The 16,989-nt window shown below is 47.6% G+C and overlaps 1 protein-coding gene across 1 annotated transcript; it reads right to left on the reverse strand.

Moving 5' to 3' along the window:
* Positions 1-8,120: 8,120 nt before the first annotated feature.
* On the reverse strand, positions 8,121-12,548 carry LOC109773329 (uncharacterized). Its single transcript, XM_020332027.4, has 4 exons — positions 11,703-12,548; positions 10,384-11,207; positions 8,932-9,360; positions 8,121-8,607 (listed from the first exon to the last, which is right to left on the reverse strand). Exons 2-4 carry the CDS (start codon positions 11,135-11,137, stop codon positions 8,441-8,443), a joined length of 1,350 nt encoding a protein of 449 aa, XP_020187616.1. The 5' UTR covers positions 11,138-11,207; positions 11,703-12,548; the 3' UTR covers positions 8,121-8,440.
* Positions 12,549-16,989: the final 4,441 nt, after the last annotated feature.

A 16,989-nucleotide genomic window follows, 5' to 3' on the forward strand; every position in this document is an offset into this window, starting at 1 on the left:
TACCGAAAGGGCAAGTAAAAGTGGTCTTTGATTGATCATCGGCTGACACAGGTATTTGAGAGAAACCAGAATAACCATCTAGAAAGCAAAAATGTGTATGTTTGGATAACCTTTCTAACATTTGATCAATGAATGGCAAGGGGTAATGATCTTTTTTAGTAGCTTTATTTAATTTGTGGAAATCAATTACCATCCTATAACCTGTAATAATTCTTTGAGGAATCAATTCATCTTTATCATTAGGAACGACAGTAATACCTCCCTTCTTAGGGACACAATGGACAGGACTTACCCATTGACTATCAGCAACGGGATAAATTATACCTGCCTCAAGGAGCTTTAGTATTTCCTTTCTTACCACTTCCTTCATCTTAGGATTCAGCCGTCGTTGGTGATCAATAACTGGTTTGGCATCTTTCTCCAAATTTATTTTGTGTTGGCATAGAGTGGGACTAATGCCCTTAAGATCGTCAAGTGTATATCCAATAGCAGCACGGTGCTTCTTTAGAGTTTTCAATAATTTTTCTTCCTCCTTCTCTAAAAGGTTAGCACTAATAATAACAGGATATATCTTCTTTTCATCGAGATAAGCATATTTAAGAGTATTAGGCAATGGTTTAAGCTCAAACACGGGATCACCCTTGGGTGGAGGAGGATCCCCTAAGATTTCAACAGGCAAGTTGTGTTTCAGAATAGGTCCCTGTTTAAAGAACACTTCATCTATTTCCCTTCTTTCATTCATAAACGTATCATTTTCATGGTCTAGCAAATATTGTTCTAAAGGATCACTAGGGGCACGGCAATAGAAGCAAGACCAATAATCTCATCTTTACTAGGCAATTCCTCTTCACGGTGTTGTCTACGAAATTTAGAAAAGTTAAACTCATGAGACATATCACCTAAACCAATAGTAACAACATCCTTTTCGCAGTCTATCTTAGCATTAACAGTGTTTAAGAAGGGTCTACCAAATATAATGGGACAAAAGCTATCTTGTGGAGAACCAAGAACAAGAAAATCAGCAAGATATTTAGTTTTCCCACACAAGACTTCAACATCTCTAACCATTCCAATTGGTGATATAGTATCTCTATTGGCAAGCTTAATGGTAACATCAATTTCCTCTAACTCAGCGGGTGCAATATCATGCATAATTTCTTTGTATAAATCAATAGGTATTGCACTAGCACTAGCACCCATATCACACAAGCCATGATAACAATGATCTCCTATTTTAACAGAAATAACAGGCATGCCTACCACAGGTCTATGTTTATCTTTAGCACAATGTTTAGCAATTCTAGCAGTCTCATCACAGAAATAAATAACATGCCCATCAATATTATCAGCCAAAAGATCTTTAACAATAGCAATATTAGGTTCGACTTTAACTTGCTCATGAGGTGTATAAGTTCTAATATTGATCTTATGAACCACAGTTGAAGCTTTAGCATGATCCTTTATTCTAACAGGAAAAGGTGGTTTCTCAACATAAGCAGTAGGAACAATAGGATCATTATAAGTGATAGTCTTTTCTTCAACTTTAATAGGTGCAACTACTTTTAATTCTATGGTAGGATGATATTTAAACCACTTCTCCTTAGGAAGATCAACGTGAGCAGCAAAAGATTCACAAAAAGAAGCTACTATCTCAGAGTCAAGTCCATATTTACTGCTAAATTTACGGAAAACATCGGTATCCATAAAAGATTTAACACAATCAAGCTTAGGTGTTATACCTGACTCCTTACCTTCGTCGAGGTCCCAATCTTCAGAGTTGCGTTTAATTCTTTCCAATAACTCCTATTTGAATTCAATAGTCTTCATCATAAAAGAACCAGTACAAGAAGTATCGAGCATGGTGCGATTGTTGTCAGAAAGCCGAGCATAAAAAATTTGAATAATCATTTCTCTTGAGAGCTCATGGTTGGGGCATGAATATAACATTGACTTAAGCCTCCCCCAAGCTTGAGCGATGCTTTCTCCTTCGTGAGGCCAAAAATTATATATATAATTATGATCACGATGAACAAGATGCATGGGATAAAACTTCTGATGAAATTCCAATTTCAATCGCTTGTAGTTCCATGATCCCATATCATCACATAGCCTATACCATGTCAATGCATCTCCCTTCAAAGATAAAGGGAAGACCTTCTTCTTGATAACATCATCGGGCATACCTGCAATCTTAAATAATCCACAAACTTCATCCACATATATTAGGTGCTCATCAGGATGTAATGTTCCGTCTCCTGCAAAAGGATTAGCTAGCAATTTTTCTATCATACCCGAAGGAATTTCAAAGTAGACATTTTCATTTTCAGTAGGTTCAGTAGGTTGAGGAGCAACTCTTTGCTCTATTGGTCGAGGTGAAGATACCCCGAACAAGCCCCTCAAAGGATTACTTTCCATAGTAACAAGTGACAGTAAATTTCAGCACACTATATAAATTTTTACTTACCAAAGGCGCTTCACTCCCCGGCAACGGTGCCAGAAAAGAGTCTTGATGACCCACAAGTATAGGGAATCTATCGTAGTCCTTTCGATAAGTAAGAGTGTCGAACCCAATGAGGAGCAGAAGGAAATGATAAGCGGTTTTCAGCAAGGTATTCTCTGCAAGCACTGAAATTATTGGTAACAGATAGTTTTGTGATAAGATAATTTGTAACGAGCAACAAGTAACAAAAGTAAATAAAGTGCAGCAAGGTGGCCCAATCCTTTTTGTAGCAAAGGACAAGCCTGGACAATTTCTTATATAGAGAAAACGCTCCCGAGAACACATGGGAATTATCGTCAAGCTAGTTTTCATCACATTCATATGATTCACGTTCGGTACTTTGATAATTTGATATGTGGGTGGACCGGTGCTTGGGTGCTGCCCTTACTTGGACAAGCATCCCACTTATGATTAACTCCTATTGCAAGCATTCGCAACTACAAAAGAAGTATTAAGGTAAACCTAACCATAGCATGAAACATATGGATCCAAATCAGCCCCTTACGAAGCAACGCATAAACTAGGGTTTAAGCTTCTGTCACTCTAGCAACCCATCATCTACTTATTACTTCCCAATGCCTTCCTCTAGGCCCAAACAATGGTGAAGTGTCATGTAGTCGACGTTCACATAACACCACTAGAGGAGAGACAACATACATCTCATCAAAATATCGAACGAATACCAAATTCACATGACTACTAATAGCAAGACTTCTCCCATGTCCTCAGGAACAAACGTAACTACTCACAAAGCATATTCATGTTCATAATCAGAGGGGTATTAATATGCATATAGGATCTGAACATATGATATTCCACCAAATAAACCAACTAGCATCAACTACAAGGAGTAATCAACACTACTAGCAACCTACAAGTACCAATCTCAGACTTAGAGACAAGAATTGGATATAAGAGATGAACTAGGGTTTGAGAGGTGATGGTGCTGGTGAAGGTGTTGATGGAGATTGGCCCCCTCCCGATGAGAGGAGCGTTGGTGATGACGATGGCGATGATTTCCTCCTCCCAGAGGGAAGTGTCCCGGCAGAACAGCTCCGCCGGAGCCCTATATTGGTTCCGCCAAGGTTCCGCCTCGTGGCGGCGGAGTCTCGTCCCGAAAGCTTGCTTATGATTTTTCTTCGGACGAAAGACTTCATATAGCAGAAGATGGGCACCGGAGGGCCACCAGGGGGCCCACGAGGCAAGGGGCGCGCCCCCACCCTCGTGCCCAGGGTGTGGGTCCCCTCTGGTATTTCTTCCGCTCAATATTTTTTATTATTTCCAAAAATAACTTTCATGGAGTTTCAGGACTTTTGGAGTTGTGCAGAATAGGTCTCTAATATTTGCTCCTTTTCCAGCCCAGAATTCCAGCTGCCGGCATTCTCCCTCCTTATGTAAACCTTGTAAAATAAGAGAGAATAGGCATAAGTTTTGTGACATAATGTGTAATAACAGCCCATAATGCAATAAATATCAATATAAAAGCATGATGCAAAATGGACGTATCAGGGGTCCCCAGACATGCCTGCCTGCGGCCCACGGCGTGGCTTCGCTAGCAGGCGTGTACGACCCATCTTCGTCAACAAGGCTGCCAAGACCCTTGCGAGGGACCAAGCCTCGCGAGGCGGACGACGCAAGACCTCCTCAAGAGCGGCCTCACCAGGCTGCCTCGCGAGGAGCGGAGATATCAAGGCGAGGCAAACCTCGCGAGGCTCTCATGATGTGAGCCATGACGATCTGCACCAGGCGGACGCCAGGCGGACGCCAGGCGGGCGCCAGCACGCGCAGCGTCCTTGTTTCCTCTTTGGTGCCAAGGGGGCAAGCGCAGGCGCGGAGTACCAAGGCATCAGGCAAAGGTTTCCATATCAGTGCAACGAGACCAAGACCAGCAGGCCAGCAGGACGGAGGTCACCGTGGAGCCCAAGACGGCGTCATCGCCAGAGCCCTTTCGCAGGCGAAGACCGCTTTTGTCAGGATAGCTTGTTCCAGCTGTCCCCTTTCAAATTGGCCGCCGTTGTTGGCTCCCTTCCCGCTCAATATTTGGGAAGAGGACCAAGGCCTCTATAAATAGGACTAGCCACCACCCAAGGAGGCAGCTTGATCTCATCTGATCAAGAGCCAGCCCTTAGCCACACCGAACACAAGAACACCTCGACCTCAGGAGGTTGTTCTCCCCTTTGTACTGTTCTTCATCAGCCCAAGAGGCAATCCACCACCACCACACTGGAGTAGGGTGTTACACCACAACGGTGGCCCGAACCAGTATAAACCTTGTGTCCCTTGTGTTGTGAGTTCATCAAGTTCGTCCGCGAGATCTTAGCGAGCTAGGGCGTGGATCGATAGGAGGGAAAGAACTTCCTGCGCACCCCAGAGTTCGAACCTTAAGGGTTTTGCCGGAACCCGAGATCCGACATTGACCAACTTTCCAGCCGCTTTGTCTTCAAGATATTGGAAATCCACTTTCCTAAGCTGCCAGACCGAGAGTGGGAGGCCCAAATATTTCACAGGGAAAGAAGCTCTTGCAGCCGGCATGCCATGAAGGATATGGTCCAAGTCAAGGTGGTTGCAGCGAATGGGCACAACAGAACTTTTGTGGAAGTTGGTGTGGAGGCCCGTGACCTCGCCAAAACTCCTTAAGATAGCAGAGAAGTTCTTGATGTCCCTCTTGATCGGAGCTAGGAAAACAGCTGCATCATCCGCATACAAAGAAGTTCGCACCATGGCGCCACAACCACGAAGCTTGCGGAGAAGGCCTCGGTGTGTTGCAAGATCAAGGATTCGACGAAGCGGGTCAATCGCGAGGACAAATAGGAGCGGCGAGATTGGGTCCCCTTGCCGAAGCCCTTGGCCATACCTGATGGGAGGGCCTGGAATCCCGTTGAGAAGGATGCGCGAGGAAGCCGAGGAGAGCAACGCCGCAATCCAGGCCCTGAATTTGCTTGGGAAGCCCAAGCGCTGCAAGAGGTCCAGAATGTATTCCCATTTGACGGAATCAAAAGCCTTTCTAATGTCAAGCTTGAAGAGGAGGGAGGGGGTCTTGCACTTGTGGAGCCACGATCCATGTTCCGCACGTACATAAAGTTGTTGTGGATACTCCTTTTTTTGATGAAGGCACTCTGAGCATTGGAGACGAGGCCATCCATGCGAGGAGCAAGCCGCAAGGAGAGGACCTTGGCGATGATTTTGGCGATAGCATGGATGAGACTAATAGGCCTGTAGTCAGCTATCTCCTCTGCACCATCCTTCTTTGGCAAAAGCACAACATTGGCAGAGTTCACCCACTGTAGGTTGGCAGTGTGAAGAGAGTCAAAGTTTTGGATGACCCTCATGATGTCAGGTTTAATGAACCCCCAAAATTTCTTGAAGAATAATCCGGTGAAGCCGTCTGGCCCAGGAGATTTATCAGCCGACATCTCCTTGATGGCCGCCCACACCTCCTCCTCGGTGATGGGAGCATCAAGGTCCTGCAAGTCATGCTGCTCGAGGTGAAGATCATCCCAGCAGAAATCCTTGCTGCTCAAGCCCCCCCTTCCCATGACCGCGGAGAAGTGGTCATGGACGATTTTCTCCTTTGCCACATGCTCAGTTACCCATCCAAGGTCATGCCTGATCCTGCAGATATGGTTCTTTCTTCTTCTAGCATTGATACAGCGGTGGAAGAATTTTGTGTTGGTGTCACCATCCTTGAGGTTTGCAATTCTAGCGCATTGGATCTTTCGAGCCCTCTCGAGGACCGCCGAGATTACCCTCCTCTTCAGCCGCGAACGCAAATCAAGCTCCTCATTAGACAGGGGCCTCTCCTCCTGGGCAATGTCAAGACGAAGGATGATGAGCAAGGCCGCATGAAGCTGGATTTTGGCCTTGGAGAACATCTTCTTGCTCCATTCGGTGAGACGAAGCGCGTTTTTCTTGAGCTTGTGATGCAGGACCAGAAAAGGCTCAGAGTGGGCCGCATGCTCGTCCCACGCCTTGCGCGCGATCTCAGCAAAACCCGGCAGGGAGGCCCAGAAGTGCGGTCTCTTGGGACCCTTGTCATCGGCGAGAAGGAGAGGACAGTGGTCCGAAAGGGACGAAGACAAGGCATGAAGCACGTGGGAATTAAAGGTTGTATCCCAATTAGCATTGCAGAAAAAGGAATCAAGCTTGCACAAAGTTGGGTTGGCCCTCTCGTTGCTCCAAGTGAAACTACGGTTTTGAAGGTGGATCTCCTTAAGCTCACAGGATTGCAGAGCGGCACAGAAGCGGGTAATTCTACTTCGGTTGACGTTTCTTTTGTTCTTATCCCTGGCTCGGTAGATTTGGTTGAAATCACCCAAAGCAAGCCAGGCCACTCCCGACGAAGGCTTGTGACTGATCAACTCGGCGAAGAATGCATCTTTGCAAGATGAGTCGGTAGGTCCATAGACCGAAGTCGCCTTGAAGCACACGTCAGACGCACGGATACGCACCATCGCCGAAAGGCCGTAGGTCGAAGCGACAACGATTGGCCACGTCAAGAAGGTTTTCATCCCACAGCATGAGGATGCCTCCTCAGGTGTCGATAGCCGGCCGCTGTGCGAAGCCAGAGAGGCGGACCTCCACCCAAGGCTCCGTCCTCTCCGCCTCGAGCCCTGCGGCCGGCGCGCCGCGCGGGAGTGAATGCGCTGCCGTCCCATCGAGTGCCGTCGTCCCATCCTGAGCCGCGGGCGGCCGAAAGCAGTCAAGCCATCCCGTGATGCCCCGGCCATCAATGCCCGCCGAGCTGGCCGAGCAGCACCCAACAGCCGCATTGATGGCGGGAGGGGGGAGACCAGCGTTGCCCAGCAGCTCGGGAGGGGTCTCCAGGACACAGGCGCGGTCGTCCACAGCGCCCAACGGGCGCCCAGGCGACGGAGGGGGCGGCGTGGCGAAATCCCGATCCAGATCGGCGGCCGCCCGATCTGAGGCCGCGGGGCGCTGCAGAGCAGGGAACTCCCAGACCGCGCAGGGGAGGGGCGGTGGTGCCCGGCCAGGAGCGCAGGGTGCAGGAGGAGTGAGGTGGCCGACGGCGCCGGAGTGAGCGCCGCCGGTATGGGCCAGTGTGTCGCAGGGAGGGAGGGGTCGGGAGCGAACCCAAGTATAACCCGAGCTCTAGAGATCTCGTACGTACGCGTCGTCACAATGGTCGTCCATTCCCTGCTTCTGTGCTCTCTTCTTGTCAATTCTATCGTCGGCCCTGAAACGAGATCTATAAATCGTAAAGCACCATCGATTGGAGCATCACCCCAACCAGAACAGCCTTGCAAAGCAAAAGCCTTCCCGTCAGCGCCGAATAAGACGTCGTCGAGGTAATCGTCGCCACCACGTCAATATTGCAGAGAAGCAAAACCTAAGAAAACAAAACGTGACGGACAGGTCCCTACTCCTCTTGCGTAAGATTGGTTGAATAAAGAGCCAAAGGAGTGCTGGACAATGTCTTTCGGGTGGAGTACCATTAGCTAGGTAAAGGGCACAGTAAGGCTGGACTCGCCCTCTGGTGCCACCAACAAAATGGAAGCTCCAAGCGACTGAGAAACACAGAAACGTAAAATAACAGGCATATATAGTCAAACCTACAGAAACAGCACGGCAATGAAATCTTCGAGTAAACAAGACCCAGATCAAAACTGCAACTGTCAAAATCAACTCCATTTGAGTTCACCATGGACGATTACTACTCATATCCACATTCCTCGTATTATTTTGCTCGACCAACTATGCAACGAGGGACTTACGGTAAGGGGCAGTCGGGCCAATCCTGGACGCGGATGGAGATGGCCCATTCCACTCTTTTTTTTACAGAGGAAGCGGCAAATGAGGATTGTAGTGATCACAGCCGATCACCAAAAGAGAAAACTTATACAAGCTTCTTTTCTCTCTAGGAAGTATAGTTAGAGCTTTTGTTAGGACCTCTGCATGGAGAAGATGCATCTTCAGCTAGCTCTAATCGCTGTTGGTGTTGGTGCTATTCGAGTCCCCTGCCTGGGACTGGCTCGCCGGCATGTAGGACCAGGCAATGGCTGCTGTGCCAAGGGTAACTGCTATGCCAACTGAACCCCAGAACCACTTCTGCCTCATCTTGCGCTTGTTCCGCTGTTGCCTCGACATCTCTGCAAGATTTAATAGGAAAACATTTAGGGACAAGTGTTACACCCCATGTTCATTTGCAATCTTCCAATGAATGTTTCTGACAGAACAGCAAAGAACAGGATATGTATTCAATCACGGCAACTCGGAACATTGCATGTCTCCTTAAATTCAACAAGAAAAAAACACTGCAGGTGCCATTTTTCACAACTAAAGCATGGAACAGGAGATTTATGTGCAATAAGTAAGATTAACGGTTGGCACCAGCAAGTCAGCTAAAAAATAGCTTACATCTTGAAAGTATGTACGAAATGCAAAGATTAATGTACTGAGTTCAGTATGAGTACCGATAGCTTCTTGGTTTCTTTGAGACATCTCCCTGTTTGCTGCTTCATAGTACTGGACCCTATCTGATAGCCTTGCGATCTCAAAGTTCTTTGCTGAAATCACACTTTCCATCTCTGATTCAACTTCTACACGAGCAATTCCCCGGGCAATAGCAGCGGCTACCAGTTGTGAAACAGTTATTTGCTGGCACAACTCAGCTCCAGGATCCGCACTTGTATCATCATCGTTCTCAGCTACAGTTGGAGATGGAAGTGACAAGGCGATCAGCGATAGGTGATGACTCAGCTTCTTCCATTCCTTCTGCCAGGTCTCAGCTACCTCCTCAGCTTGTTTCCTACCCTCAATTTCTGTCAACATGCTTAACCTCATTTCACGGTATTCGTCATCAATACATCGAGAAGATCGAGTTGCACCATCGCTTGATATTTCTACATTTTAAACAAATCTGACTTAGTGCAATGAAGCATTATAAATTAAACAACAAGCATACATGTCAAAATAGGAGGCAAAAGATGATCCCATCAATAGCAGAATGCAACCAAGTGATTAGAAAAAATATGCATGCAGCATAAACAAATCTTGGATATATCACATAGGAATTATTACTTTTAGATCATAGCCATATTCATAATAATAAGACTTTAACTCATAGCCATACTGCTAGCAGTGATTGGTTCGCACGGTTCAATAATAAAAGATAGACTACAACCAACCTAAAAAAACATATGAAACAGATGGCACATTGACTATAAGGCCTCAAACAAATATAGGAAGCCATACAGAAACACTGAGATGATCATAGTTCAGCCACAGGAAGAGAACACACAATAAACCTGCATAGCCTATATAAACATCATAAGTTAGGAACCAAGTCAGTGCCTGAAACCTAGGAATGCCCATCTTAGCAAACGCTATCAGAAACATGTCTTGCATCAGCATAAAGGCAAATAACATATAGGCCAGGACTGACTCACTAGAAAACTAGGTTCAATAATATACCATAGTAAATTGCAGTGGCAAGTTGCACAAGAAACATGACTGAGCTTTTGGAATACAGAGAACTATAAACCGAGAGTATTCTATCCAATGGAGTTCCTTTTTTTGGCTAATTTGTTTCACCATTTCCAACTTATAACTGATATAGATTGTTGCTACAGGCAACCAGGAACAACCAACCACAGAGATCAGTTTAAAGCAAGATGCTAAGCAAGTAGGCATAGACACAAACTAATTGCTATCTTCAACCAACGAATAAGCGTTTAGATTCCAGTTTTAGCTTAAGAATTGTTGCTGCGGGTAAACAGGAACAACCGGCCAGAGAGATCAGTTCAGCAAGACACAAAGCATATACACAAACTAATTGCTATCTTCAATCTAAGATATCTAAACAAGAGTCTACTCTGCTAAAAACAAATGAGCAAAGCATAGCGTTAGCATAAACTGAGTGGTACCTTCGAATGCGTCATAAAATTCTGCACCAGGTGTGCCAGCAGACGTCCCATAAGGAGAACTGGGCTTCCACCACCCCTGCCCACCAGCATCCTCAGCCTCAGAGTTACTAGTCACACTCTGCGAATCCTGAGGCTCAAGGAAGGCATCATTTTCGCCATTTCTTGGCATTCCATTGTTGACAAGCCTTGCAACATTGACAGGCCTCATCAACGCATCTGGACTTTCATGCCGAAACTCGAACTCGGGCTGATCCTGCTCATCTTGGCCAAAAAGGGTCACCTTGCCTTTCTGCACCCCTCCATCCAAGGTCTCCTTCACACCATTGTTAACCACACCATCACTCTCTTGTGAGAACCTAAACTCAGACTCCTGCACTTGAAAGGCTTCAGACCTTTTCGGCAAAGCAGGTAGCCCCTCAGGAAACTTCGGCAGGCTACCCTCACTTCCGACATCGCCCTGGGAAGATGTCTTGATTAGGCCAGGTCCCCGACGTTTATGGTTGATGACATACGGCGACCAGGTTCCGGGGAACGACGACGGCGAGTCTGGCAGCGGCGTGCTCTCGGGCGTGGAGTAGAGCGCTGGCAAGGTGCTGGTCCTGGCAGGAGCCACCGGCACAGGGATGGGCTTCTCGGAGGACTTCTCAGGGGGTAGCAGCGCCGCTGGAGGCGGCTTGGGAACAAGCTTCTGGAGGTTGGGAAGGGAGCCGGTCTCCAGGAAGGGGTCCAAGACGTAGTGCGTGATGGTCGGCATGGGGACGTGGCTGCCGGAATCAGAAGGGGGCGGTCACCGTAGATTCTGCCTTGCTCGCGCCAACGAGGTCCTGAATCACAATAGACAAAAACAGAGCAGGTTAGAATGGATCAAACCCTCTTCCCTCCCGTCTTGGGGAGAAGAAATAGGGCGCCAATATTAGGAGATTCCGATCCAAAATATTCGGAAACATCTGCAACGAAACACGTAGGCACCCTACCCCCTATCGTTCGGAAAAAATACGCAGCATAAGATACCGACGAGATGAGCCGCTCAAATCATCCGGAGAAAGAGAATAAAGGAGAAATCCACAATATTCTTCGCCCAAATTTAGGAAAAATCGCCGAGAACGAATCGCGCAATCAATCAAACACGCCCCGAATCGAACAGGCCCGCCGCAGAAATTCGACCCCGAAGCCCCGACCAAATCTGCCTACGCAGCCCGCGGAAGAGAGCCCCAAATCCACCTCCGTTCCCGACGCCGGGAAGCCAGCGCCGCAGCCGCTCGAAGGAAAACGAATCCCCAAACCCAGGCGGCGTAGAAGATTCGTCGGGAAATAGTCACCTGCGACCCGCCGGGGAGGTGGGTGGCGCCTCTCCGCCTCGCCTGGTCGGAGGAAACCCTAGCCCGCGGCAGCGCCTCGTCGTCCTCCTCCTTCCGCCGCCGCCGCCTCTCGCCTTTCGAAAGTTTATGAGGGGGGGGCAGGGCAAAATAAGCGGCGCGAGACGGACCAGCCAGGCGGCAACCCCAGAGGAAAATATATATATGCTAAAATAAAATACACCTCCTCGCTCGAGACGAGAGAGACAGGGGAGGGGGAGAGAAAGAGCGCCGCTGATTTTTGGTATTTATTTCGCCCCCCGGGGGATGGGATTTTTCTTCTACCACTGCCTGGAAAGCACGAAAGAAAACAGGGAGGCTGCCGGCTCCGTCGGATCGCACCGTCGTCCTGGCGCGCGGGCCCCGGGCGTCAGCGGCGGCGCGGGTAGGAGGTCGGGTGCGCCGGGGTTCCTCTATTCTTGGAAGGGAAGAAAGGGGAGGGGATTGTGACTGGGTGGTGGGGGGCGCGAGGAATGCACGGTCGGGGGTGGATGGATCTCGGCTCGGTTGCGTCCGGGTGGGTAACGACCGGGCGCGGGCGCAGGGGGCTGCTGTTGGCTGGTTCGCTCTGGCTGCTGCACCGCACCGAATCGCGTGGGCGAGGTCAGTTGACCACGTGAGGCACGCAGCTGGCCTGCCTGACCGCTGGCCCCCGCGTGGCCGTGTGCGTATCTGGGTGGGTGGCTGGATGGATGCGTTATCTTTTCTCCTTCTCGTGGGGAACAGAATATGTTGTGTCTTTGTCAACAAGTCTCGGGCCTTCCCGGGGTTTCTTCCCGCATGCCACCGACGCGCCCTGTCTGTCTTTTCCCTAAAAGATCATGATCATGTATTCGGGGCTTCTTGTTCAGCAAGTTCTGAGGAGGTGTGCCTCCATCTGCGGTCTTCTTGTAGGAGGACGATGCACTTTGGATGTGTTTGGTTGCCTGCACCGATTTTGACGTGTTTGCATACACTTCTCAATCGGGGTTAAAACAGTCTATAAACCACCATCTGCACATCGTTCGGTTGCCTACATATAGGTTAGCTGCATGACGGAACTAATTTTAACCCCTGTTTGGTTGACTGCATCGCATTAGGCGCACACATGACTCGTTGTTTGGTTGTTTGGTTGCAACCTGCATTAGGTGTTGTCATCACTTCTCATTAGTGGTGATCTTACCACACACGATTAACAGTTTCACTCCTAGCTACGAAACAAATTACGGTTCATCCTAACTACTATCAAATGGCAATACATATTATGAAAAGCCAAATGGCTGAATGGGGGAAAGTTCATCATCCCTCCCCTTCCTATTCTTCTGCTGCTCTTGCTCTTCTTCTTCGGATCCTTATCTAACCTCTGTTATCCCACATTGTATGTGCCCACTCCAGCCTTTTGTTCTTCCAGGCTTCGTTGTCAAATGCCTCAACACCATGGCCACCGAGGTCAAGATCGTCAGGCGTCACCTCTTCCTCTTCAGGCACCAGTTCATCAACACCCCATTGCAGGATCCAGTTATGCAGAATGCAACATGCTAGAACAAGCTTAACCTAGGTAGGGTAGGGGTGGAATGGCTTCTGATCCAGAATCTTGAACCTCTTATTGAGAGCTCCAAATGCCCTCGCAACCGTTACTCTTAAGGTTGGAGTGTCTGGGATTGAACAGCTCCTGTGGAGTCCTAGGGTAGTTCCTACCAAAGAACTCGTTCAAATGGTACCTGGTTTTCCTGAAGGGTGAAAGAACACCTTGACGACATGCATAGCCAACATCTCCTAGGTAGAACTTGCCATCAGGGATGTTGATGTCGTCAGGGCGACTGATGTTGTCACTGAGTATGTTAGCATCATGTGCTGACCATTCCCAGACAGCCAGCACATAGGTGAACTGCAGATCAGAGTCAACAACAACAAGCACATTTCTGGCTTGTGTAGTGCTTCCTCCCCCTGAATGCTACAGCTTGTGACTTCAGCACTCTGGCAGTGACATGAATACCATCTATTGCCCCAATGCAATCCTGAAATGGCAATACAAGATTGTGTTAGTGCTCACCTTGAATTATCCAAGCATATGAAGCAATGAACTACATACATACTACAGTGCTCACCTTGAAGTACGGATACCATCTTGGACTTGTGCCAATCTTGGTAGGAGTCCGGTCAGTTGGTGACTTGATCATCTCTCCTCTGGGCTCCCCAACAGCATACGACACTTGTTTGAAGTACCTTGAGATGGTCTCCATGCATTGACCTCCTGAACGTGTTGTGGATAACCCTGAACCTCTCGTTATGGCCACCAATATGAAGGAACGTGGCCACTTGCTCATCCCCACTGGTGTGGATGCTATCTTCTAGCAGCCCCCTGGACCTGAAGGTCTGAACAAGTCCGGCAAATGGTGCTCTTTTCATTCTAAGCATCCACAGAGCCTCTGTGTCGTTGCAGTTGTATATGTAGTTCAGATTGGAGATTCTCTCTTGCTCCTGCATAAGCATTGGACCATATCTGATGACAAGTCTCTCAGCACGACGAACAGCTTTCTTGTGCATGAACATGACCCATGCCTGAATCACAGCTATCGGTGCTCCAGCCTGAAGTACCAGCCGCATCCGTGCGTCCATAACCTAGTACACATCTAGGGTGCGTTGAGCAATGGGGAAATCGATCCTACACTTTGCCTAACGACCTAACAACAGTAGCGGTGACCGAGTAAATGGGTGAGAGTGGGATGGGGGTGAGCCTAGATTTGGCGTCGTGCCACCGTGCCCGATTTCCATCTCCCTCCATCCCCGCTCGCCTTCGCCCTACCCCCCCCCCCCCCCGCGCGTGCGAGCTTGCGCCGCCCTCAGCCTGGCTCGGTAGAAACTATCGATGATTCGGCAATTTCTACCGAGCCAGGTTGAGGGTTACTTTAAGCTTCGTGCGCATGCAAGCCAGCCCATTGTGTACGCAACCAAACACACATTTTGTGGCCAACTGGGCCTGGTTGCGATTTTGTTGGCAACCAAACGCGCCCTTTGTGAGTTCACCATGGACATTTTTTATTTTACTTTGTAGAGCAATAACTGACTTCAACAAACATATACGGGCAATCGTACTTGCCTAGTCTTATTTTTTAACACAATAAAATCGAAGTTGCTCACATACATGAGCATACACTCACCCTCGCGTCTTACTCCTGTGAGCACCTTCGAGAGGCGGAGCCGGCATAATGATACGTCTCCAACGTATCTATAATTTTTGATTGTTCCATGTTGTTATATTATCAATCTAGGATGTTTTATAATCATTTTATAGTCATTTTATATCATTTTTTGGTACTAATCTATTGACATAGTGCCAAGTGCTAGTTGCTGTTTTTTGCATGTTTTTTACATCGCAGGAAATCAATACCAAACGGAGTCCAAATGCAGCGAAACTTTAAGGAGATTTTTTTGGACCAGAAGACACATAATGGGCCCTGGCTGCGCCTGGGGGTGCTCCGAGGAGAGCACAATCCACCAGGGGGCGCCAGGAAGCCCAGGCGCGCCCTGGTGGGTTGTGCCCACCTCAGGTGCCCCCCGGACCGCCTCTTTGCTATATAAATACCCCAATATTCCAGAAACCCTAAAGACATCGATGAAAATCAATTCCAGCCGCCGCAGAGTCCAGAACCACCAGATCCAATATAGACACCATCTCGGATGGGGTTCACCACCTCCAGTGGTGCCTCTTCGATGATGTGTGAGTAGTTCTTTGTAGACCTTCGGGTCCGTAGTTAGTAGCTAGATGGCTTCCTCTCTCTCGTTTGATTCTCAATACAACGGTCTCTTGGAGATCCATATGATGTAACTCTTTTGCGGTGTGTTTGTTGGGATCCGATGAACTTTGAGTTTATGATCAGATCTATCTCTTTTTATATCCATGAAAGTATTTGAGTTTCTTTGGTCTCTTTTATGCATGATTGCTTATAGCCTCATATTTCTTCTCTGATATTTGGGTTTTGTTTGGCCAACTTGATTTATTTATCTTGCAATAGGAAGAGGTGCTTTGTAGTGGGTTCGATCTTACGGTGCTTGATCCCAGTGACAGAAGGGGAACCGACGCGTATGTATCGTTGCTACTAAGGATAAAATGATGGGTTCTATCTCTACATAGATAGATCTTGTCTACATCATGTCATCGTTCTTATTGTATTACTCCCTTTCTCCATGAACTTAATACACTAGATGCATGCTAGATAGCGGTCGACGTGTGGAGTAATAGTAGTAGATGCAGGCAGGAGTCGGTCTACTAATCTTGGACGTGATGCCTATGTAATGATCATTGCATGGATATCATCATGAGTATTTGAAGTTCTATCAATTGCCCAACAGTAATTCGTTTACCCACCGTTTGCTATTTTTCTCGAGAGAAGCCACTAGTGAAACCTACGGCCCCCGGGTCTCTTTCGCATATTATTTGCCTTTGCGATATATTTTCCTTTGCTTTTATTTTCAGATCTATTAATCCAAAAATACAAAAATACCTTACTGCAATTTATTTTATTTGGTGTTTGATCTATCAATCTACAACTTTATCTCACGTCCGTTTGCCCATCTTGGGGCGCCGCTACCCGAAAGGGATTGACAACCCCTTTTACACGTCGGCTTGCGAGTAGTTGTTATTTGTGTGCGGGTGTTGTTTATGTTGTGTTGCTTGGTTCTCCTACTGGTTCGATAACCTTGGTTTCACATCTGAGGGAAATACCTACCGCCGTTGTGCTGCATTATCCCTTCCTCTTTGGGGAAATACCGACGTAGCTTCAAGCGACATCAAAAGGAATTTCTGGCGCCGTTGCCGAGGAGGATCAAGTCAAGATAGTCTCCCATCAACGTGCCAATTTCTGGCGCCGTTGTCGGGGAGGATCTTCAACATATACCAGGGTCCTAATCACAAATCTCATCTCCTCGCAATTTACATTATTCGCCTCTCATTTTCCTCCCCCCCACTTCACAAAAAATTGCCGTTTTATTCGCCCCTCTTTTTCGTTCACCGTTTTCTTGTCAGATCTATCCTTTGCTTGCAATCATGAGTGATTTCGGTATGGCACCAACGGATGATGAACTTACTCCTAAAATTGGACGTACGTGCAATCTGGATGCTAAAACTTTTATCTTGGGGCAAGGGAACGTTATGGGAAAAGAACGTATCCAAGAATTTTTCAGTTGTGTTGGAAATTTAAGTCTTGATGATGATCCTATACTTAAGACTACTATATCTTATGCGGATGCTATTTCAGCACTAGTTCTGAAA

The sequence above is a fragment of the Aegilops tauschii genome, chromosome 6, assembly GCF_002575655.3.
Source record: "Aegilops tauschii subsp. strangulata cultivar AL8/78 chromosome 6, Aet v6.0, whole genome shotgun sequence".
Classification (NCBI taxonomy): Eukaryota; Viridiplantae; Streptophyta; class Magnoliopsida; order Poales; family Poaceae; genus Aegilops; species Aegilops tauschii.